The sequence below is a fragment of the Mesocricetus auratus genome, unplaced genomic scaffold, assembly GCF_017639785.1.
Source record: "Mesocricetus auratus isolate SY011 unplaced genomic scaffold, BCM_Maur_2.0 Super-Scaffold_100010, whole genome shotgun sequence".
NCBI lineage: Eukaryota > Metazoa > Chordata > Mammalia > Rodentia > Cricetidae > Mesocricetus > Mesocricetus auratus.
Window position 1 is genome coordinate 22,628,196 of NW_024429194.1, and position 21,517 is coordinate 22,649,712.

The window sequence follows — 21,517 nt, forward strand, 5'->3', positions numbered from 1 at the left end:
AAGCAGTGGCCCTTTAGGGGATCTCACCCCAAGCCTGGGGCCCAGACACTGGCCTCGGATGCTCCATTTTGCCTCCAGAGGTAGCTGGTTCTCCTACTACTGCTGCTCCTACTCAGGCCCGTCCACTCACTTACCCCTGTTTCTACCCCAGAGTGTCCACCCCACTTTTGTCCTAGGGAAGTGTCCAGGGCACTGTGCACCTGCCAGAGGATGGTCTGCATCAGAACAGGCCTTTTATCTGTTTGGTCTCTTGAGACTGTCTCCCAGTGTAGCCCAGATTGGCCTTAAACTTGAAGTCCCACCTCAGCACCCTAAGTAGGCATTGCAGGCATGTGTCGCCTGACTCAGAACAGGACTTGAGTTTGAGTCACTGGACTTTGTGTGTCTTCCCACAGAGCACAGCAAAGTTCTTGATGATCTTGAGACCTCAGACCCCTGAGCATTCCTGGACAGAGATGGCCCCTTGCCACACTGCAACCAGAGGGCCGCAGCTACCCTGGCCTATCTGGTGGTCTCTTCTCCACCTCTCCCCCAATTCTATCCCAGAGGGCAACTCAACTGCTGGGTCAGCTGGAAAAGGAAGAACAGTCCCAGGGAGAACATATACCCAAAATCCAGGTCCAGGAGTGTGTGCGCTTGGAGACAGGAACATTCTGAGCCTTAGGAGGAGGGCTGAAGACACAAGAACTGGGGTTCTGAATTATGATGTGGTCCCTCCGGCCTGAGTCAGGGGCAAAAGCCTTTACTACCCCGACCTCTGTCAGAGTCCCCCACCATTTCCCAGTTGGTCTCAAGGAATACGATGAATCTGAGTCAAGTTCTCTGGCTCTACTTCCCCCGCCCCCAGTCCCTCCCTTCAGGCGGAAGCACCAGGGGTCAGGAGTTCAGAGGCCCTAAGTCCCACTGCAGGGGGCGGGGACGGGACAGGGGGGCGTGGGAGGGCAGCGAGTGGTCCTTAGACAGCAGACACCTGAGCTCCCTGCGCCCTGCGTGCCCTCCGGGCACAACACACGCCACGAGGCCGCGCGTGCACATGCTCCCCGCCTGGAGCTTTCCACCCACGGCTCCAGGCACGCAGCGCGGCCCAACGACACACCCCCGTCCCTGTTCACATGCAGCTACACCGGCACGCGGGTTCGCACACGCGGGGACACAAAGGGGACAAAAGGGAGCTCAAGTTGCAGAGTCGCCGCGGGCGGGTCGGCGAGGCTCCTTTATTGGCTTCAAGAAGCAGAAAACTTTCTCAGGGCGACGACCACGAGTGCCAGCACCACGCAGGTGGCCAGCAGGGCGGCAATCACGATGGCCGCAATGGCGCCGGGCCCAAGCGATCCTGTGGAGGACAGAGGACCTTGTCACCCCCGAGGTCCAGCCCAGGCTTGGCACTTCATGCTGTTCTTCCTCCCTCTCCTCTCTCATTCTCCGCCCTCCCCTCTCCCTGCCCCGCCCAGACCCTACCTGTGTCCTGGTCTACCCCTGCAGGAGGGGTGTTGTCCTCTGGTCCCGGCGCAGAGGTGGGGAACGGAGGGCCTGAGGCTGCAAATTCCTGGCTGTGGCTGGTGCTCTCCAAGGGACCTTCGCCTGACGGCAATTCAATGGGCTCGTTCCACAGAGTGGGATTGGGCTCCTGGGGACCCTCTGCTGCAAAACCAAGGACAGGCAGTGGGGCTCAGGTGGTCTGCTGGCAGGGATGCAGACCCTCCCCACCAGATCAGCTGAGAGATGCCCTAGGTAGAACTTACGCTTAGTTCTACATCAGCCCACATCAGCCCGCAGGGTGAGGCACCTGGCTGGGAAATTCACTCCTGCTTGTGACCCAGAACACCCACTGAGCATTAAGAACACAGAAGGACAGATCGAAATGGGCAGAGAAGCAGGGTCAGTTGGAAAAATGTCTGTCCCTCAGGGCAGACACAGCTCCATCTTCACCTGGGGCAAAAGCTGAGAGTCAAAAACCTTTGATAGTGCAACCCCTACACTATCGATCCAATTGATTAATCGATCGATCGAGAAAGGTCAGGAGAAGCCCACCCAAGCCGCAGCCTCACATCAGGAGACCAATCTTGGGCATCTAACAGCCCCACCCCACCCCACCCAAGGCAAGTACATTGCTGCTGCAGGAAAAAGGGACGATGAAGGGAAGGTGACCAGCAAGGGGAGGTTCCCACACTCCCATCAGTCTCTGTCTGCACGTGAGTCCCTGAGTGGCCTTTTCACCAAGAGTCCTCCGCCTCTGGGGCTGGGAGTCAGCATGGTTGGGGGTACCCAAGGGATCCTGGCAGGAAGGGAGGGGCAGGAAGCACAGCATGGATGAGAGTGGTGTGATATTTCCACCTGCTGTGGCTCTACCTCCCCCAACACACACTGCTATAGGAGCACAACCTGTGAGGCCCAGAGCACCACACACCTTTGGACCAACCTCCTCCCCAAGACAGAAGTTCAAGGCCAAGTTGGTCACAGACGCTAAGATTTCCCTTCAGCCTGTCCCCCTGGCATCCCGGCTGATCCCTGCTCAATCCCTGATCTCAACTGGGAAGGCAAGTAATCCAGGAACGCTCAGTCCCCAAACAGGTCCCTCACACAGGTCCAGTGGACATCATCCCACCGTCTCATTAATTCTAACTGCTTGTGGCATAGGGACCATTTTATCCCTAACTGGAGATGAGAAAGTCAAAGGCTCAGGTTAAGTGGAGGCAGCCATGGTGGGATGGTCCAGGAGACAGGAGACAGATGATGACTGTCTCCTGACAGACCTCCAGTAAAACTGTACCTCTCTTACCAGCCCAGCCACAACCTGCAGGTCCCTGGGACTTCTCTAAGCCAGGGGCTCCATCTCTGGGTCCTCCCCCCCACCCTCCCCACCCCCGTGTGTAGGCTCAGCACAGGGACTGCTCAGGGTAGAGTCAAGGGACTTGTGTGTTTTCTGCCCATGGTGCCCAGCTAGGGCAAACAGAACACACAGCCAACGGGACTCCAGTCAGCCTCAAAATAGCCAAGTCATTCAGAACTGCCAAGGTCTGGGAAGCAGAAGGATCTGTGACCAGGACAGGGGAGGGGTAGTACCGTGCCAGGGTTCCTGTCCCGGTTTGATGCCACATTCTGGTTGGGAAGAGAGTGTCTTTGTTCTTAACTGAACAAATCAGGGTATGATGTCAGGAACTTTGGACTGCTCCTGCATTCGGGGTCAAGGATCAGTGTGGCAAATGTTGGTAACTTATAACTAGGTAAAAGAATAGTATGGCAAATGTTGGGAACTGGTAACTAAGTGAAGGCCATGCTGGGGTTTGGTAGATAATTTTACAACTTTTTTTGTAAAATTGGAATCTTCACTCTAAGATTTTGGTAGATCCCTGCTCCCTAGGTTCCACCATGAAACCTCTCACAAGCCTGGACTGAATCTGTAGACTCAGCTAGTAGGCAGGGACTACTGTCCTGTGTCACGGGGAGTCCCAAGACTAGGACCCTTTTCAGAAAAGACTGGTACGAGGCCTCCAAAGACTGCTGTCGCTTACTTCAGCAGGCCTCCCACTAACACGAAGAGCCCTCTGTAAAGAGGCAAAGTGACCTTGTCAGAGGAAGCAGTGTTTACAGCCTGAGAGCCCTCACGAAAGGCCTCAGCCTCAAACAGTCTAACCTCAGACTCCCAGGGTTGGACAGAGAAAAGCCCTGAACATGCCTGCCATACAGCAAACCTTGGGGTCTAGCGCCAGTCTACCCTGAGGCTCTTCAGGACACACCCCAAACAGGCCGGCCAGCAGGCAGGCCTCTTCCTATCCACAGCCAAAGCTCACCTCCAATGCCAGGAAAGCCTCCCAAGGATTCTGAGTATCAGGCCTAGCTTGTCTAAGCAGTGCCTGTTCCCTGGCCAGAGTCTGAGCCTGCCCCAACCAACCAAAGAAGCCCACAGCCCAGGCCTTATCTTGTTTTCCTACTCACTCAAGCCAGTCCCCGCCAAGTCCTCCAGGGAAGCTAGGAACTGTGTCAGTGTGCCAGCGGGAGAGGAGTGAGGATGAGAAGAAGGAGGGCCAGTCCAGGGCCCCAGGAGCAGGATGAGGAGGGAGTAGGCTGAGTGACAGCAAGTGAGGATAAGGAAGGGAGACATGGCAGGGGACTCCTAAGAAGGCTCAGTCCACCTTGGCCACAAGAAGACCTACCATATAAGTGTGAGCAATGTCACAGGACTTTCTGTTCTGGCAGAGGGGGCATGGAGTCAGTGCTACAAGTTTGAACACCTCAGGCTGTCCTCTGGCCCCACCACCCCAAGCTGCGCTGCCTTTTGGTAAATAAGTTTGCTCAACGGTTAGTCTGACCACAGACCCTGAGGCCAGGCGCCCATGCTCACACAGTCGGCCTTTGTGCAGCCATGAAGAGCCTTTTCATCCCCACCCTGGCCTCCTGCCCACTCAACCTGGCCTGCTCCTCTACCTCAGTGACTATGGCCACCGGCTGAGGCAGGGAGGATGGCAGGCTGGCCTGTGCCTCAACCTCAGGATGACTCCATCACCTCTTTCCTACGACAGAACTACAGCCCAGGAGAGAGACGGGGGCCATGGACCTTGCACACATCTACTCAGACCTGTGGGTCTAGGGCTAGTTCCAAGAATCTCCTATCTCCCCACTTCCAGGACAGTCAGAACCCCAAGACTTAATTGGCATGTTCATGCCTACTGTGAGCTTGTCGGTTCTTGAGGGGGCGGGCACCCTGGAAGAACAGGGAGGTGAGGTCAGTTGAGGTCCTGGCTATTCCCAACGCGTCTGTGGAAGCAGAGAGCCCACCCACCAAAGTTATGTGTACTCAGCCTGACTGGGGCTCTGGCTAGAGGCTTGAGCTGGAAGACCCAGCGGGAACCTGGGCTTCAGGGCTTTGCCAAGCAACTGCTTCACCGTGGCAGGGAACTGCACGGGGCCCAGCCCCTCGTCCCAGGTGATGGAAAATGCCTCCCAGCACAGTAAGTCACATCTCCCAACATCAGGGGTACCTCTGGCTAAATTGCCCCCCAAAACTGGATGTGTCCCAACCTATGGGAAGAGATGGTTCTCCCAAAGACCCCTTTGGGCTTAGCTGAGGGGCTGCGAACTCTGTCCAAACCCTGAAGATGGATTGAGGGTTGACCGAGCACTTGCCACCCTGAGAGCCCAGCCTGTCAGACCTGGTGAGGGAGACAGGGTGGTGAGTGTCACCCCATGTGGATGAGGAAGGGGCTAGGAGAGGTATGAGGTAAGCAGGCCGGAGCCCAGCCTTAAGTTGCTCCCTAGGGTGACTGGGGGAGCAGAAAGGCCCATGACCACCATCACCTGTGCCCCCTTGAGTGAGGCTGGAGTCCCCACCTTGCTTTCACAACAGAGGTGACCTCTCTCCTTCGGAGGTCCGCAGACACCCCTAAAGTTCAGGCTGCAGTGTTTTAAGAGCATTGGGGAACCCAGAGGTAGGCTGCCCTTCTGCCAACTACTGAACAGCTGCCAAAGGCTTATTCCCATGCCGAGCCAAGCCCACCTGTACCTATGTCCCCACTCTGAAGCTGACCTGGAAAAGCCCCACCATGCAGCCCCTCGCACCACACCCAAATACAGCCATCTAGGTGTCAGCACAGCGTCCTTGCCATTCACCTCTGCGGGGACAGCACCTAGGTCGTAAGCTTGCAGAGAAGGACTACAGAATTGAAAGGAATTCTAAGTCGCTGGATTTTCCACCCAGCAGCTGGGCTCTGGCCTCTTAGCCCTTTGCCCTTTGATGAGCCCTCTTGCTTCCCAGATTTAGAAGCCTCCAGATGTTCTACTGACAAAATACCTCCCAGAACTCCAGACAACCAAATGTCCTCAGCTCCGATACCCTGGTCACCCCCCCCCTACGTCAATGGTCACCTAACCCTGCTGCTAACAGTTCCTGACACATCATCTTATCCAGCTTCTACCAGTCAGCATTGTGGAAGCCCCTCTCTGCCCCCCAGAATGACCACAGTTGGGCATCCTGCCTCTTGTGAGGGGCTTGTGCCCTGCGGATACTGGAGAATCTGGTCCCATTGGTAATTGTTGGTTCTGAAAAGTTGTTGGCAGCAGAGCCAAAGGCCTGTGTCCCTTACCTGTGAGCACCGCAGGGGCTAGGACCCCAGAGACGAGCAGCAGAGCCATGCACAGGGCCAGACAAGATGCCATCCTGGCGGTGAGTGAGCAGTGTGTGGGACACAGAGGACTAAGTGGCTGGGCTCAGGCAGCAGGAAAGAGGCTTCAAAGAGCTGGGGAGGGTTTTCATCAATGCAAAGTCTGTCCTCCTGGGACACCGTGCCCGCCCCACACACATACACACGCGCACACACACACAGAGAGAGAGAGAGAGAGAGAGAGAGACAGAGACAGAGACAGAGACAGAGACAGAGAGAGACAGAGACAGAGACAGAGAGAGACAGAGAGGGAGAGAGAGAGAGGGAGAGAGAGGGAGAGAAATAGAGACAGAGAGGGAGAGAGAGAGAAATAGAGACAGAGAGGGAGAGAGAGAAAAATAGACACAAACACACACAGAGAAATAGAGACAAAGAGGGAGAGAGAGAGAAATAGAGACAGAGAGGGAGAGAGAGAGAGAAATAGACACAAACACACACAGAGAAATAGAGACAAAGAGGGAGAGAGAGAGAAATAGAGACAGAGAGGGAGAAATAGAGACAGAGAGGGAGAGAAATAGAGACAGAGGGAGAGAGAGAGAAATAGAGACAGAGGGAGAGAGAAATAGAGACAGAGAGGGAGATAGAGAAAAAGAGACAGAGAGGGAGAGAGAGAAAAATAGAGACAGAGAGGGAGAGAGAGAGAGGGAGAGAGAGAAATAGACACAAACACACACACACAGAGAAAGAGAGAGAGAGACAGAGAGGGAGAGAGAGAGAAATAGAGACAGAGAGGGAGACAGAGAGAGAAATAGAGACAGAGAAGGAGAGAGAGAGAGAAATAGACACAAACACACACAGAGAAATAGAGACAGAGAAGGAGAGAGAGAGAGAGAGAAATAGACACAAACACACACAGAGAAATAGAGGCAAAGAAGGAGAGAGAGAGAAATAGAGACAGAGAGGGAGAGAGAGAGACAGAGAGGGAGATAGAGAAATAGAGACAGAGAGGGAGATAGAGAAATAGAGACAGAGAAGGAGAGAGAGAGAGACAGAGACACAGAGAGAAATAGACAGAGAGGGAGAGAGAGAGAGAGAGAGGCAGACCTGAACTACCAAATAGCCCCACCCTGGAGAGGAATGGGAAAAATTGCTCTTTATTTCTCTCTACCTATTTCTCTTTTCTTCCTCTTCCTCTTCCTCTCTCTCTCTCTCTCTCTCTCTCTCTCTCTCTCTCTCTCTCTCTCTCTGACTCTCTTTCTCTACACACACACACACACACACACACACACACACACACCCCACAACATCCACATGTATTCCTGGGTCGCTGGAAGTGAACACTTTCTAGGTTTCCCAAGACAGAAGCCTCACCCAGGGACCTTGAGCATGACAAATGCCTTGGGGCCACTATGCCCAGGACTCTTGAGTGGCCCAGCAGTGTGCATGGACTCAGCTCAGTCTCCTCCCACTTGAGTTCTCAGCTGGGTCGGGAGAACGTGTTAAAGCTCCTTGCTTTAGTGCCTGCTAACACAATACCTTTAATGCACTTTCCACCAAAGTCCCCCCAGCTGCCCTAGACCCTTTCCAGAAAAGTCTTTGACTGCATGTCCTCTCTTGCTCCCTCATTCTTGCAGGCACTCTCCTCTAATCCTGAGACTTGGTTTCCCCTTTGAACCTTGTTCAGCTCGATGCCTTCCCAAGAGTTCTGTCAGGCAGTTGCTGAGCATCCACTGGTGACCAAGCACACTGTCCTCCACAGCCTCTGCCTGTGCCCACAAATAGACAACCAGCCCACATACCTCTCTGGTATGCTCACCATGGAAGTCCCCAAAGTCTCCCCCTCCATCTCCATTTCCAAGCCCCAGAGGTCCTGCTGCTTCCTCTACTTCATAGTTTTCCAAACAAAAAGCCAAATTAAGTGCTTTTCCTACCTGGGCTTCCCTCCACATACTCGCTCCCTCTCTGTGTTTCAGCTGCTGACCCTGACTGCGCTCCTCCAGGATGCTAGACTGCATCCTGCCCCAGGCCTTTGCACCTGCTCTCCTTGTCCAGAAAGTAGTGCCAGCACTGATCAGGTGCACAGTTCATTTCCTTCAGGTCTCAGCTTGGTCAGGCAGCCCGCATCCTTTCATCATATCACTTCAAATTTCCTCATAGCACTTACATTTTTATGAATTTTCATATTCCTCCTCCTTTTGTGTTAACTTCAGAGGAGAAACATTCATACGAGATGTATTAATCAGCCACTTGTTACTGTGACAAAACCCTGATAAGGAAATACAAGTGTATACTAGATAAGGGTATAGGTGACTATTTGTTGTGGGAAAGTACTTACAAGAGAAACTGGCAACCCAGGGTGGTCTCAGCAGCTTTCCGAGACCTGACTGGAACCCTGAAAAGAGACAGAATGTCTCTCTTCTCAGCCCTTTATTCCACATGTCTATATGCACCTGTAGCCATGCCCAAAATGGGCGTGGTTAGAGGCACAGGTGCCTAGGTCTCTCCCTACAATTCTCCATTTAGTCTAAAGAAAAGATTTAGACTTGAAACAAAAGTAAATTGTGTCAATATACAAAATGTCTTAAACATATATAAAGCATAAATACATAGAAGATGATAAGGATATTTATGCATCAAACATCGTGAATAGAAAGACCTTACACAGTATGACAAATTGCGATACCCAAATTATAAATCACCAGAAGATATAATGATCTACCTATATCCCATCCTAAGCATATCCATCCATCCCATCTAAACCTTAAACTTATCTGAAAGAGATAACCCAAGTCTGAACACCTCCTTCCAATCCCAACCCTAAACAATTGAAAACTAACCCCAAACAGGTGTAAATTATCCTTTAATGTCAACAGTAGGGAAAGGGGGCATAGTATTCTCAGAATTACTTCCTGATGAAATGGGCTGCTGATAACATCATGGGATCCTGTAGGAAGAAAATGTCTTAATAGTGAAAGTCTCGAGTAGACTAGCTACAACATTTGCACCCATTCTCTGTTTGGCGGGAGATGTTTGATTGAAGTTCTTATCTTGATTGAAGTTCTTATCTGAGGCTCTGACCCGAGTGTAATAAGAAGGTGCACCATATCAGTTAGCTAGTCTGGAGTTGTCTAGAGTGATGTAGTCCCAAACCGGTTTAAGGGTAGTAATCGTCAGTTCAGATGCATCAAGTTGGATCAGGTAGAACTGATGAAGTGGGGCCCCATTTTCTTTCCGGAGAGTTCAAAAATTGCTGTTAGGAAATTCTTTGTTTTCTGTGGAGGACTAAAGGTTAATGTCAACAAAGAAATTTCAACTTTTATGGGAATATATACCGGGAAATGCAACAATAAGGAGGATAATAAATATGAGGGAAATTAGACTTTCAGAGAAAGAACTAAGTGTAGACAATTGACAGTCCCTAGATTTTGTTTTCTTCTGTCTTATATTAATTGGCTTCTTGACATAATATAGAAACTCTGAATTTTATTTTAACAACATGCTTGGATTTAGAGGAGGTAGCATTGGTTTAAGTGATTTGGGACTAAAAGAGTACTAGGAAGTAAAGAGAAATAGATTTTGTAAAGATATAGGTTAAGAGAATTAGGCATTGGTACTAAATATCTGGTTCTTGTTTGTTTGATGGTTCTTTTTGACTAGCCATCCTCTCTTCTTTAGGTATCTACACATTCAGTGTCTTCTTGCTTTTTGGGTTTTCCTGTTAATACAAGAACAAAACATTTCCCTTTCCTTTGTGAGGTCTCCATGCACCTCATGGGATATGACTTTGTGGATGAGCTGTCATCTTTCCTTATCCCAAGGTTTCTCCTGTTTGGACGGAATCTTGATCAATTTTGATGGAATCCAAAGCTTTTCTTCTCCTGTGGAAACAAAGGTGAGACTCCTTCCCCAACATAACACATATCCTGGTTTTTTAAAACTGAGGTCAACACATCTTTGAAGTACACCAGCTGATTTAGTTCAGAAGTTTTTTCTGTAGTCCAATGTCTTTCTGCAGCTGTTTGTCCTTTCTCATTCGCATTAAGAAAGTTTAGTGTTAGTAAAGCATTATGTAATCTGTGTTTTGGAGTTTTTGCTCCCCCTGCCTGTGTATGGAGCATTTCTTTTAAAGTGCAGTTGCAGTTAGATCTCTCAACCACTGCTTATCCTGTGAGACTGTATGGTATACCAGTTATGTGCCTTATGTTATAATATTTGAAAAAATGTTTCAATTTTCTGGAGACATATGTTGGAGCATTGTCAGTTTTTATTTGGGTAGGTATACCCATAATAGCCATCACCTCTAACAGGTGTGTGATAACAGAATCAGCCTTTTCAGAGCTAAGAGCAGTGGCCCACTGAAACATAGAAAATGTGTCTATTGTACGGTACTCATATTTTAAATTTCCAAATTCTAGAAAGTGAAACACATCAATTTGCCAAATCTTATTTCTATGAATACCTTTGGGATTACTGCCTGCTGGTAATGGAGTTTGATTATAGAATGAACAGATTAGGCAGTGTCTTACTATTTCCTTGGCTTGCTGCCAAGTGATAGACAAATCCTTTTGTAAGCCTTTGCTATTTACATAGTGTTTTTTATGAAATTTTGAGGCTTCTAGCATACTTTTTTATTAATAAACAATCAACCTCATCATTGTCTTGTGCTAAAAGGACCTGACAGACCCACATGGGATCTGATGTGTTATATATATATATATATATATATATATATATATATATATATATATGATGAGTTCTATTCCTGATAATTTCTTTTTATTGTATAAACAGTAAAGTTAATTCTGTATCATCAAGAATAAATTTACAGGTCTCAATGTGTAAAATGACTCTCTCTGTATATTGAGAGTCAGCAACTATATTGAGAGGCTCTGTAAAATCCATAAGTACCATGCCTTTTGCACAGAGTTATAAGGGCTTTGAGCTACTTTACTTACATTTCCTGATTTATATTCTGTTTTACCTGATTTGTTTGCATCAGTGTAGAGTGTATAGACTCCAGAGATTAGTGTTTTTCTTACAATACATGGAAGGATCCAAATTGTTTTCTTTATGAATTTGATTCTCTCAGTTTTGGGATAATTGTTGCTAATCATTCCCAAAAATTTACTGCAAACCCTTTACCAATATTTATTATCCTTCCACAAGGATGAAATTTCCTCATTAGTTAAAGGTACTATAATTTCTGCTGGGTCCCTTCCAGTTAATTGACGAAGCTTTAATTTGCCTCTTAAGATCAAATCAGAGATCTTTTCTATATATGTCTTCAGTTTTTTATTCTGTTTATGTGACAGAAATATCCATTCTAGTATGATATCTTCTCTCTGTATCAAAATTCATGGCAGACTTTGGAGATTCCCCATGAAGGGCCTCACCCTTCCACTAGAGTCTAGTGGGATTGGATGGGGAATTGGGGGGAAGTTGGTGGGGGGGTGCAAGGGAGGAGGGGAGGGAGAGGGAGCTGGGATTGACATGTGAAGCAAGCTTGTTTCTAACTTAAATAAATAAAAAATTATTTTAAAAAACCCACAAAATTCCTGAGGGGTATTCTCTAGATGGTAAAATAACCAGAATACAGTCTAGTTCTGGATCCACACAGTCCACATGTGCTTCTAGTATTCTCTTTTCTACCCATTCTAATTCTTTTTCAGCTTCAGCTGATAATATTCGTGAACTATTTAAGTTCTTGTCCCCCTGTAGGGCCATTTTTAGATGCTTCAAATCATGCCCTTCTACTCAAATAATTGTCTGTAGTTGAGAAATCTCTCCTCGTGGTTTTTGAAGATCATTAACAGTCTGGTAACAATCTCTCCTGATCTGTACTTTTTGTGGTCTAATGTTTTGTAGATCTATTTTATATCCTAAATAATTGATAGAATCTCCTCTCTGTATTTTTAGGGGCAATCTGTAATTCCCATGAGGTAAAATTTCCTGTACTGTCTCATAATCTTTTCTGACAGTCCTTCCTTCAAATCAGCCAACAATATATCATCCATATAATGGTAAATTATGGATTGTAGAAATTGTTTGCAAGTTATTTCCAAAGGTTTTTTGCACAAAATATTGGCACAGGGTAGGATTATTTAAAAGTCCCTGTGGCAGGATCTTCCATTGGTTTCTCCTAAGTGGCTAAGAATTGTTATAGGTAGGTACCATAAAGGCAAATTTTTCCCTATCTTTTTTTTTTGTAAAGGTATAGTGAAGAAGCAATCTTTTAGATCAATGACTATAATAGGCTATCCTTTAGGTATCAAAGAAGGCAATGGCATTCCAGGCTGTAGAGAGCCCATAAGCTTAATTACTTTATTGATGGCTCTCAGGTCCCTAAGCATTTTTCATTTACCAGATTTCTTTTTTTTTTTTTTTTTTCTTTTTTTTTTTTTTTTGGTTTTTCGAGACAAGGTTTCTCTGTGGCTTTGGAGGCTGTCCTGGAACTCGCTTGGTAGTCCAGGCTGGTCTCGAACTTACAGAGATCCACCTGCCTCTGCCTCCCGAGTGCTGGGATTAAAGGCGTGCACCACCAATGCCCTGCTACCAGATTTCTTTCTGATAACAAATACAGGAGAATCCCAAGGGCTAGTAGATTCTTCAATATGTCCAGCATTTAGATGTTCCTTAACCAGCTCTTTTTTTTTTTTTTTTTTTTTTTTTTTTTGTTGTTTTTCGAGACAGGGTTTCTCTGTATTGTTTTGGAGGCTGTCCTGGAACTCACTCTGTAGACCAGGCTGGCCTCGAACTCACAGAGATCCACCTGCCTCTGCCTTCCGAGTCTTTTAAAGCCTCTATCTTCTCAGAGAGTATAGGCTATTGCCCTGACCAGATAGGTTCATCTGTTAGCCATTTTAAGGGTAGACCTTTTGGTTCCTCTGTAGGTTTGGCACTTGTATTCTGTTTATGTACAGCCTGGATGGTTGGTGTCTGTTTTCTGTAGTGTCTTACAATATTTTTTCTACCACCAACAGCTTGCTTATGATTCATATATGATACTGGAGGAATGTTAATCTGGGTATTCCATTCCTGCAATAGATCATGACCCCAGCGATTTATTGTGACGTCTGCGATATATGGCCTCAGTCTTCCCCTTTGTCATTCTGGCTCTATACACTCATCTTGTACTTTGTTTTACTTGAGTTAGGGTTCCAATCCCTAAGAATCAAACATTTACCTCTTGTAGGGGCTATCTTGAGGCCAACATTTTTGATGGTTGTTACATCAGTTCCACTGTCCAAAAGGCCAACAATCACTTTGTTGTTCACTCTAACTTCTAGTGTAGGTCTCTGGTCCTGTATAGAAGTTTGCCAAAATATATGGTTTTTTTTGTGTCCTCCAGTTATGTTTGATTCATCCTTGGTAGCTAATCTATCATCCAGAGCAGTATTATTCTTTACAATAGGCAGTGGATCTTCTAATCGTCCTGGGGGAGATTGTCCTCCACAGTGATTGGGAATGACTGGACTACTCGAAGGCCCCCCAAGGAGTTTCCCTATTATAAAGGGATACCTTGTCTGTCTCTGGTTGACCTACATTCATTGGTCCAGTGTTGGCCTTTGACACATCTCCTACATAATCCAGAAGACTGAGGCCTTCTGTTTGAGTCATTCCTCGGAGGAGCATTATTTCTAGGAATGCTTTGCCTACAATTTCTTCTTAGATGTCCTATCTTACCACAGTTAAAACATCTGGTATTTAGATGTCTTTTTAAACCTCTGGAGACTGCTTCTCCTACCCAAGCTTCTATATCACTGTAGTTAAGGCATCGGGCATCTTGGTGCCTCTTTAAACCTTTCAAGATCACTTCTCTTCTGTACCTTGATCTTTATACTCAAGGTTAGCTGTATATAGAACCCATTCCTCCAATGGTGTTGATCTGATCTTCAGTGGCTAACGTACCTGTTTGCATTGTGGATTTGCATTATCATAAGCTAGAGATTCTGTGAGTATTCACCTAGAATCTGATCAGCTACCTGCAATTCTACTGCTCTGCTCTGGACAATCTTTGTAAGAATTCAGTGAACCATTCTCTTGGTCCCTGTACCACTTTGGTATAGGGTTCTATTTTCTCTCCTGGTTCATGAACCTTGTCCCAAGCATTCAAGGCTGCTATATGGCATAAAGACAAGATGTGTTCATCATATGCAGTCTGTGGGTCAGCATAAAGACCCTTTAAAAAATCTCATCTTGGGGAGCTTCATAACCTTTCTTTAAGCTTTGAAGCTCGAGGACTTTTGATTCTTCCCTCCATAAATCACTCCATTGTATTTGAGACGAATTTTCAAGTACTGCTGATATTCGTGGTTGACCATGAGTTCAGTAACTCTTTGACACAAAGTGAATGTATACCATAAGAGACAACAGCCTCCTTGATTCCCTTCAAATCTTTTAGCTGTATTGGCTCCCACTGATGTGCAATGAAGCCATTTGGGTCCTTTTTCTTTGTTGATTTTTCATCCATAGGTACTGGAAAAATGATAGGAGAGAGCATAACAGCCTTAGGAAGGTCTTCCTGGCATCTGAGAGGTATAGTAAACCTCTTTTGTGACCTGTTGTTTGTATCTCTGTAAGTATAGCAATATATCACTTAACAATAGGATGTCATTAGAAATACTCACCATTAGGCAATTTAATTATTGTACAAATACCAGAGAGCATAGCACTTTTAATCCCAGTACTCGGGAGGCAGAGGCAGGCAGATCTCTGTGAGTTCAAGGCCATCCTGGTCTACAGAGCAAGTTCAAGGACAACCTCCATTGAGTAAATATATCACCTAAAAATAGTAAAAGTTTGACTTCTTCCTTTCCAGTTTGTATCCCCTTGATCTTCTTTTGTTGTCTTATTGTTCTTGCTGAAACTTCCAGTACAATATTGAATAGATACAAAGAGAGTGCACAGCCTTGCCTTGTCCCTGATTTTAGTGGAATCACTTTCAGTTTCTCTCCATTTAGTTTGATGTTGGCTGTTGGTTTGCTGTACATTGCCTTTATGTTTTTTTTTTTTTTTTTAGGTATGACCCTTGTATCCCTGACCTCTCCAGAACCTTTATCATGAAAGGATGTTGGATTTTGACAAACTTTTTTTCAGCATCTAGTAAGATTTTTTTCTTTTAGTTTGTTTATATGATGGATTACATTGACAGATTTTTTTATGTTGAAACATCCCTGCATCTCTGGGAGGAAACCTACTTGATCATTGTGAATGATTTTATTTTGATGTGTTCTTGGATTCAGTTTGCCAGTGTTTTATTGAGTATTTTTGCATCAATGTTCATGAGGGAGATAGGTCTGTAATTCTTTGTTGCATCCTTGTTTCTATTGTGTAGAAATATTTGAAGAGCATTGGTTTCTCTGAAATTCTGATAGAATTCTGTGCTGAAACCATCTGGCTCTGGGCTTTTTTGGGGGGGGTTAGGAGACTTTTATAATGACTGTTTCTATTTCCTTGGAGATTATAGGTCTATTTAAATTGTTTATCTGGTCTTGATTTAATTTTGGTATGTGGTACCTATCAAGAAAGTTGCCCATTTCTTTTACATTTTCCAATTTTGTGTAGTACAGGTTTTTGAAGTATAACCTAATGATTCTCTGGATTTCCTCAGAGTCTGTTGTTATGGTCCCCTTTTTTTTTCTGATTTTGTTAATTTGGATATTATACGTATTTTGGTTAGTTTGGATAAATCTTGTTGATTTTTTTCTAAGAACCAACTCTTTGTTACATTGCTTCTTTGTATTGTTCTCTTTGTTTCAATTTTATTGATTTCAGGCCTGAGTTGATTATTTCCTGCTGTCTACTCCTCCTGAGTTTCCTTCTTTTTGTTCTAGAGCTTTCAGGTGTGCTGTTTAATTGCTGGTATGGCTGGGCAGGGATGGCGCATACCTTTAATCTTAGCACTAGGGAGGCAGAGGCAGGTGGATCTCTGTGAGTTTGAGGCCAGTCTGGTGGTCCTCAGAGCAAGTTCCAGGACAGGCACCAAAGCTACACAGAGAAACCGTCTTGAAATACAAAGCAAAAAAAAAAAAAAAAAGAGGACAAAAAGTTTCTCGTGTGAGATTTCTCTAAATTCTTTATGTCAACTGATACTACAAACTTTCCTCTTATCACTGCTTTCATAGTGCCCCATAAGTTTGGGTATGCTGTGGATTCATTTTCATTGAATTCTAGGAAGTCTTTATTTCTTCCTTGACCTAGTGGTGGCTCAGTTGAGAATTGTTCAGTTTCCTTGAGTTTGTAGACTTTTTGTAGTTTGTATAGTTGTTGAACTCTAAGTTTAACCCATGGTAGTCTGATAAGATACACAGGATTATTCCAATTTTTTTTTTTGTAATCTGTTGAGATTTGCTTTAAGACTGAGTATGTGGTCACTTTCAGAGAAGGTTCCATGAGGTAGAGACGAAGGTATATTTTTTGTGTTTGGGTGGAATGTTCTGTAGATGTCTATAGGTCCATTTGAGTCACGTTAGTTCCCTTGTTTCTCTGTTAATAACGTTTTTATCTGGCAGACCTGTCCAGTGGTGAGAGAGGGGTGTTGAAGTCTCCCACTATTAATGTATGTAGTTTGATGTGTGATTTAAGCTTTAGTATTTTTTTTCAAATATTGGTGTCCTTGTATTTGGAGAATAAACATTTAAAATTGAGAATTCATCTTGATGGTTTTTTTCCTTTGATGAATATGAAATGTGCTTCTCCATCTCTTTTGATTAATTTTAGTTTGAAGTCTATTTTGTTAATATTAGGATAACTACACAAGCTTGTTTCTTAGTTCCATTTGATTGGAAAATCTTTTCCCTTTGCTCTGAGGTAATGTCTGTCTTTTAAGTTGAGATGTGTTTCTTGTATGCAATAGAATGGATCCTGTTTGTTTTTTATCCATTCTGTTAGCCCGTGTCTTTTTATTGGTGAATTGAGTCCATTACTATTAAGAGATGTTATTGACCAGTGATTGTTAATTCCTGTTATTTTTTGGTTTTGGTGGTGGTGGCTGCAGTGTGTGCATTTCCCTTCTTTGGGTTTTGCTGTTGTGAGATTATCTATTGCCTGTGTTTTCATGGGCGTATCTGAGTTCCTTGAGTTGGAATTTTCCTTTTAGTACTTACTGTAGTGCTGGATTTGTGGATAAGTAGTTTAAATCTGTTTTTGTTGTGAAATATCTTGTTGTCTATGATGATTCAAAGTTTTGCTGGGTATAGTAGTCTGGGCTGGCATCTGTGGTCACTTAGTGTTTGTAAAACATCTGTAAAGGACCTTCTGGCTTTTATAGTCTTCACTGAGAAGTCAGGTGTAATTCTGATAGGTCTACCATTATATATTTGCCCTTTTTCCTTTGCAGCTCTTAAAATTCTTTATGTGGTAAGGGAATTTTTTTTTTGTCCAGCTTATCTGGTGTTCTGTAAGCTTCTTTCACCTTTTTAGGCATGTCCTTCTCTAGGTTAGGAAAGTTTTCTAGATTTTGTTGAATGTTTTATGTGCCTTTGAGCTGGAATTCTTTTCTATTCCTATTATTCTTAGGTTTGGTCTTTTCATGGTATTCCAGATTTCCTGGATGTTTTGTGTTAGGAATCTATTGTATTTAACATTTATTTTGACTGATTAATCTATTTCTTCTATAGTATCTTCAATGCCTGAGCTTCTCTCTTCCATCTCTTTCTGTTGGTGATGATTGCATCTGTAGTTCTTATTTGCTTCCCCTGATTTTTCACTTCCAGAATTCCCTCGGTTTGTGTTCTCTTTGTTTCTATTTCAGTTTTCAAGTCTTGAACAGTTTCCTTCACCTGTTTTTTTCTTGGTTTTCTTTAAGGGAATTTTTCATTTCCTCTTTAAGAGCCTCTATCATCTTCATAAAGCTATTTTTAAGCTCGTTTTCTTTTGTTTCAGCTGCATTGGAATGTTCATATCTTGCTGTTGTAAGATCACTGAGTTCTGGTGGTTCCATATTGCTTTTTCAGTTGTTGAATGTATTCTTACACCAGCCTTTACTCACCTGTTCTTGCAACTGGTGTGGCTTGTGCCAGTGCCTGTTCTTCCAAGTGGTGTGGTTTGCAACTGTGTCTATGTAGCGTGTTGGATGTGCAGGGGAGGGCTGGTTACAGAGAGGATGGCTCAGGTGCCTGCTTGCTGACTGGTGGGGGCTGCATCAAAGCAGTGGTATTCCACCAGATGTGGGGACAGGGAGGAGCATGGGGTGTGCCCCTGTGGTTTAGTTAGGGCCTGTACTTTGGGGCAGTCTAGCTAGGAGGTCAGTCACTCACCTGTTCTTCCAACTGGTATACTTTGCACCTGTGCCTATATAGTCTGCTAGGGTTGTGGAAATGGGCTGGCTATGGGGAGAATGTTGAGGCTTATGGGGCTGGGCAGCAGAATAGGTCTTGGAGGAGCAGAGTTCAGTGGGTGGCAGGGATGGGATGCAGTCTGGAAGCAGTTCTCTTACCTGCTTGCCTGATACATGTCTAGGTGCAACTGGAAGAAAATTGCATGTCAGGAGCATCCCAGTCTATTGATCTTTTAGAGTGAAGTTTCCTCCTCCAGACTGCTCTTAATACATCTAACGCCAATGTCTCTTCCATTTTTATTTGACTTCATAAACTAGCTTGTCTTTCATGATGGGCCCCTGACCTGCTTCAGATTCATTTTATGTGATTCAAGTCCACGAAGGTATTTGCCCCTGTACATAAGTGACACAATTATTGCATTTCAGCTTGAGTCTCTGTGGTTAAGAATGACCCCTGTTTAATAATGTTTAATAATCAGTGATTTGGCACTGCTTGAGAAAGAATAGGAAGTGTGGCTTTGTTGGAGTGGGTGTGGCCTTTTTGAAGGAAGTATGTCACTGGGAGTAGGATTTCAGATTCCAAAAGCCCAAGCCAGGCCCATTGACTCTCTTCCTGCTGCCTCTGGATCCAAATGTAGAACTCTCAGCTATTTTTCCAACATCATGTCTGCCTGCATGCTGCCATGCTTCCTGCTGCACTGATAACATCTGAAACTGTAAGCCAGCCCCTAATAAATGCTTTTATAAGAGTTGGTCATCATGACTCTTCACAGTAATCTAGAGCACTGAGTCCCCTTCAGTGAAACTGAAAGGTGGTCCAACATGCATTATTAAGAACCCAAGGACCAGCAGTCCCTTTCCTGAGAGCTCACACACTCATTCACAGTAGAAGGATGGAGCTGAAGGGAAGCTCTGGAGCAGCTGGTCATGGGGATTGCTCACTTAGAATCCTATGAATATTGAACACCAGCATAGGACCCCATTCCAGGTTAGAATTCTGGGACATGAACTCTGTAGGAGGTACAGCTCACAGAAAGCATTAGAAAATCCAGAATTGGGGGCTGGAGAGATGGCTCAGAGGTTAAGAGCACTGGCTGGTTTTCCAGAGGTCCTGAGTTCAAGTCCCAGCAATGACATGATAGCCTGCAGGGGTAGATGCAGATAGAACACTGTATATATAATAAATATAACTCTTTAAAAAAGAAAATCCATAATTGTTAAACACAAAGGCTTCTATTTTCTTCAAGAGAAGGAAATGATACCTTTTCACCCTGAAGATGGGAGTAAATGTCCAACAACCTGGTGATCTTTTTGCTACTCAATGGAGTCAGGTTTCCTAAATCCTGGGTATTGTTTAGGCCCTATTCCTGAGCTTTGTCTCTCAGTGACTAGAACTTTGCATCTTGCACCAAAAGAATCTAGTATTATATTTATGCATCCTCAGATCCTGGCCCTGAGCTCTGCTATCAGTCAATAGAACTCATTCTCATTGCTAATGTCACAAGTGCTTTGTTACTTTGCTAGGGAGTTTCTATGTAGCTATGCCTAAAGCTCTTTTGTGAACTGTCACATGGAAACCTTTCCCCAAAGTTTTACTATACTTAAATGTGTAAGAATAAATCAAATGGTCTGAACTTTTAATCCAGTGCCTGTAAAGATGATAATGACTCGTTTCATTCTTCACCTACCATGGATCTCTCCCTACCAGTTGAAGCTTGTAGGGGTCCCTGACAGGACTGGTTCTGTTAAGTTCCCAAGATGACCTGGGCCAATACCCTACCCCCAAACAATCTAACAGGTAAGGACACTGAGTTATAATGAGGCTAATATTAACATGGAATCTTCTAGAAGCCATGCCACACTGCCTTGGGGATAGATTTGACAAACTTATGGATGAAATTCCATTGAGCAGGTTTAGGCTTTCTATACAACTAACATTACAAGACACTATATATGATCAACACTCATAGGGAACCAAACATCTGAAAATTATTATTACACATCTAGCTGCCTTAAAAGTCTGATAGCAACCCAAGATCCCAAGCGAGTACTGCAGTCCCAGAGACAAGACAGGAAGGAAGGGTTAATAGAAGCTTATGCTAAAATGGAGACCTCTGGAAGCCATACTACATTGCCTTGGAGACTGTTAAATTTCCCTGCATCAACTTAAGACATTTGAAATAGTGGTTACCCCCACTTGAGATGCTGCACCTCACCTATGTACTCAAGTCTATTAATTGCAAACTGGCCTGTAGGTCATGTTAGTTTTGTCAACTTGATAGAAACCTGAGTCATTTTGGAAGATGGAATATGATTGAGAAAATGCCTCTATCAGATTGGTCAGTTCCTACCTCCAGGTTCTGATGGGGGATGTCCTTCTGTATGCTGTGAATGTTTCTCTTATTGGTTGATGGATAAAACTGTTCAGTCAATGGACAGGCAGGATTAAGCCAGACAGGAAGCAGGATTAAGCCAGGCAGGAAGTATAGGCAGGTCTACCAGACTAGGAGAAGGTTGGGAGGAGAAATGCAGAGTGTGTTGCCATGTAGCCACTAAAGGAGTAACAAGATGAAGCATTATGGTTATGCCACAGCCTCGTGGCAATACATAGTTTAATAGAAATGGGTTAATAATTAAGAGCAGCCAATAAGAAGCCTGAGCCATCAGCCAAACAGTTTATAATTAGTATAAGCCTTTGTATATTTATTTGGAACTAAACAGCTGTGGGACCGGGACAGGACAGAAACTTCTGTCAACAGTTCCTTCTGACTCTCCTCAACGATAAATTGTACCAGGGGCTTTAAGATAAATAGTCTCTTTCCTCTTCTAGTTAGTTGTTTTATCATAGCAAAAGAGAAGCAAATTAGGATACCAAGAATTAACCAGTCAAGTGCCAAAGACAGCACCAATTAGACTTTCACTGGGGTCTTAAGAAACTCATCAGTAAGATGGCCAACTTTCGTGTGGGATGTGCATGGCTGTGTCTCTTGGCACCGCAAGCCAGCTGCTCCTTTCATGAAACGTTACTTCACAATCCCACTGCACAACAATGTTCATCTCAAAGCATCACTAGTTTCATACATGGGCTTTTTTTATCTTGAGGAATGCAAAAATTTACCATTGTGTCCATGTTTAAAAGTGG

The 21,517-nt window shown here is 44.8% G+C and overlaps 1 protein-coding gene across 3 annotated transcripts; it reads right to left on the reverse strand.

Annotated features, from left to right (window-relative positions):
• Positions 1 to 1,173: 1,173 nt before the first annotated feature.
• Snorc (secondary ossification center associated regulator of chondrocyte maturation) lies at positions 1,174 to 6,348 on the reverse strand. Of its 3 annotated transcripts, none has more exons than XM_040753093.1 (3): positions 6,081 to 6,348; positions 1,459 to 1,638; positions 1,174 to 1,333 (listed from the first exon to the last, which is right to left on the reverse strand). In XM_040753093.1, the coding sequence occupies exons 1-3, from the start codon at positions 6,151 to 6,153 to the stop codon at positions 1,224 to 1,226; spliced, it is 363 nt and encodes a 120-aa protein (XP_040609027.1). In that variant the 5' UTR covers positions 6,154 to 6,348; the 3' UTR covers positions 1,174 to 1,223. The 3 variants fall into 3 exon arrangements, with proteins under 3 accessions (XP_040609027.1, XP_005082291.1, XP_040609025.1); XM_005082234.4 differs by having other exon boundaries at positions 1,459 to 1,641; positions 6,081 to 6,331; XM_040753091.1 differs by lacking the exon at positions 6,081 to 6,348 and adding an exon at positions 3,937 to 4,117.
• Between the last annotated feature and the right edge of the window lie 15,169 nt (positions 6,349 to 21,517).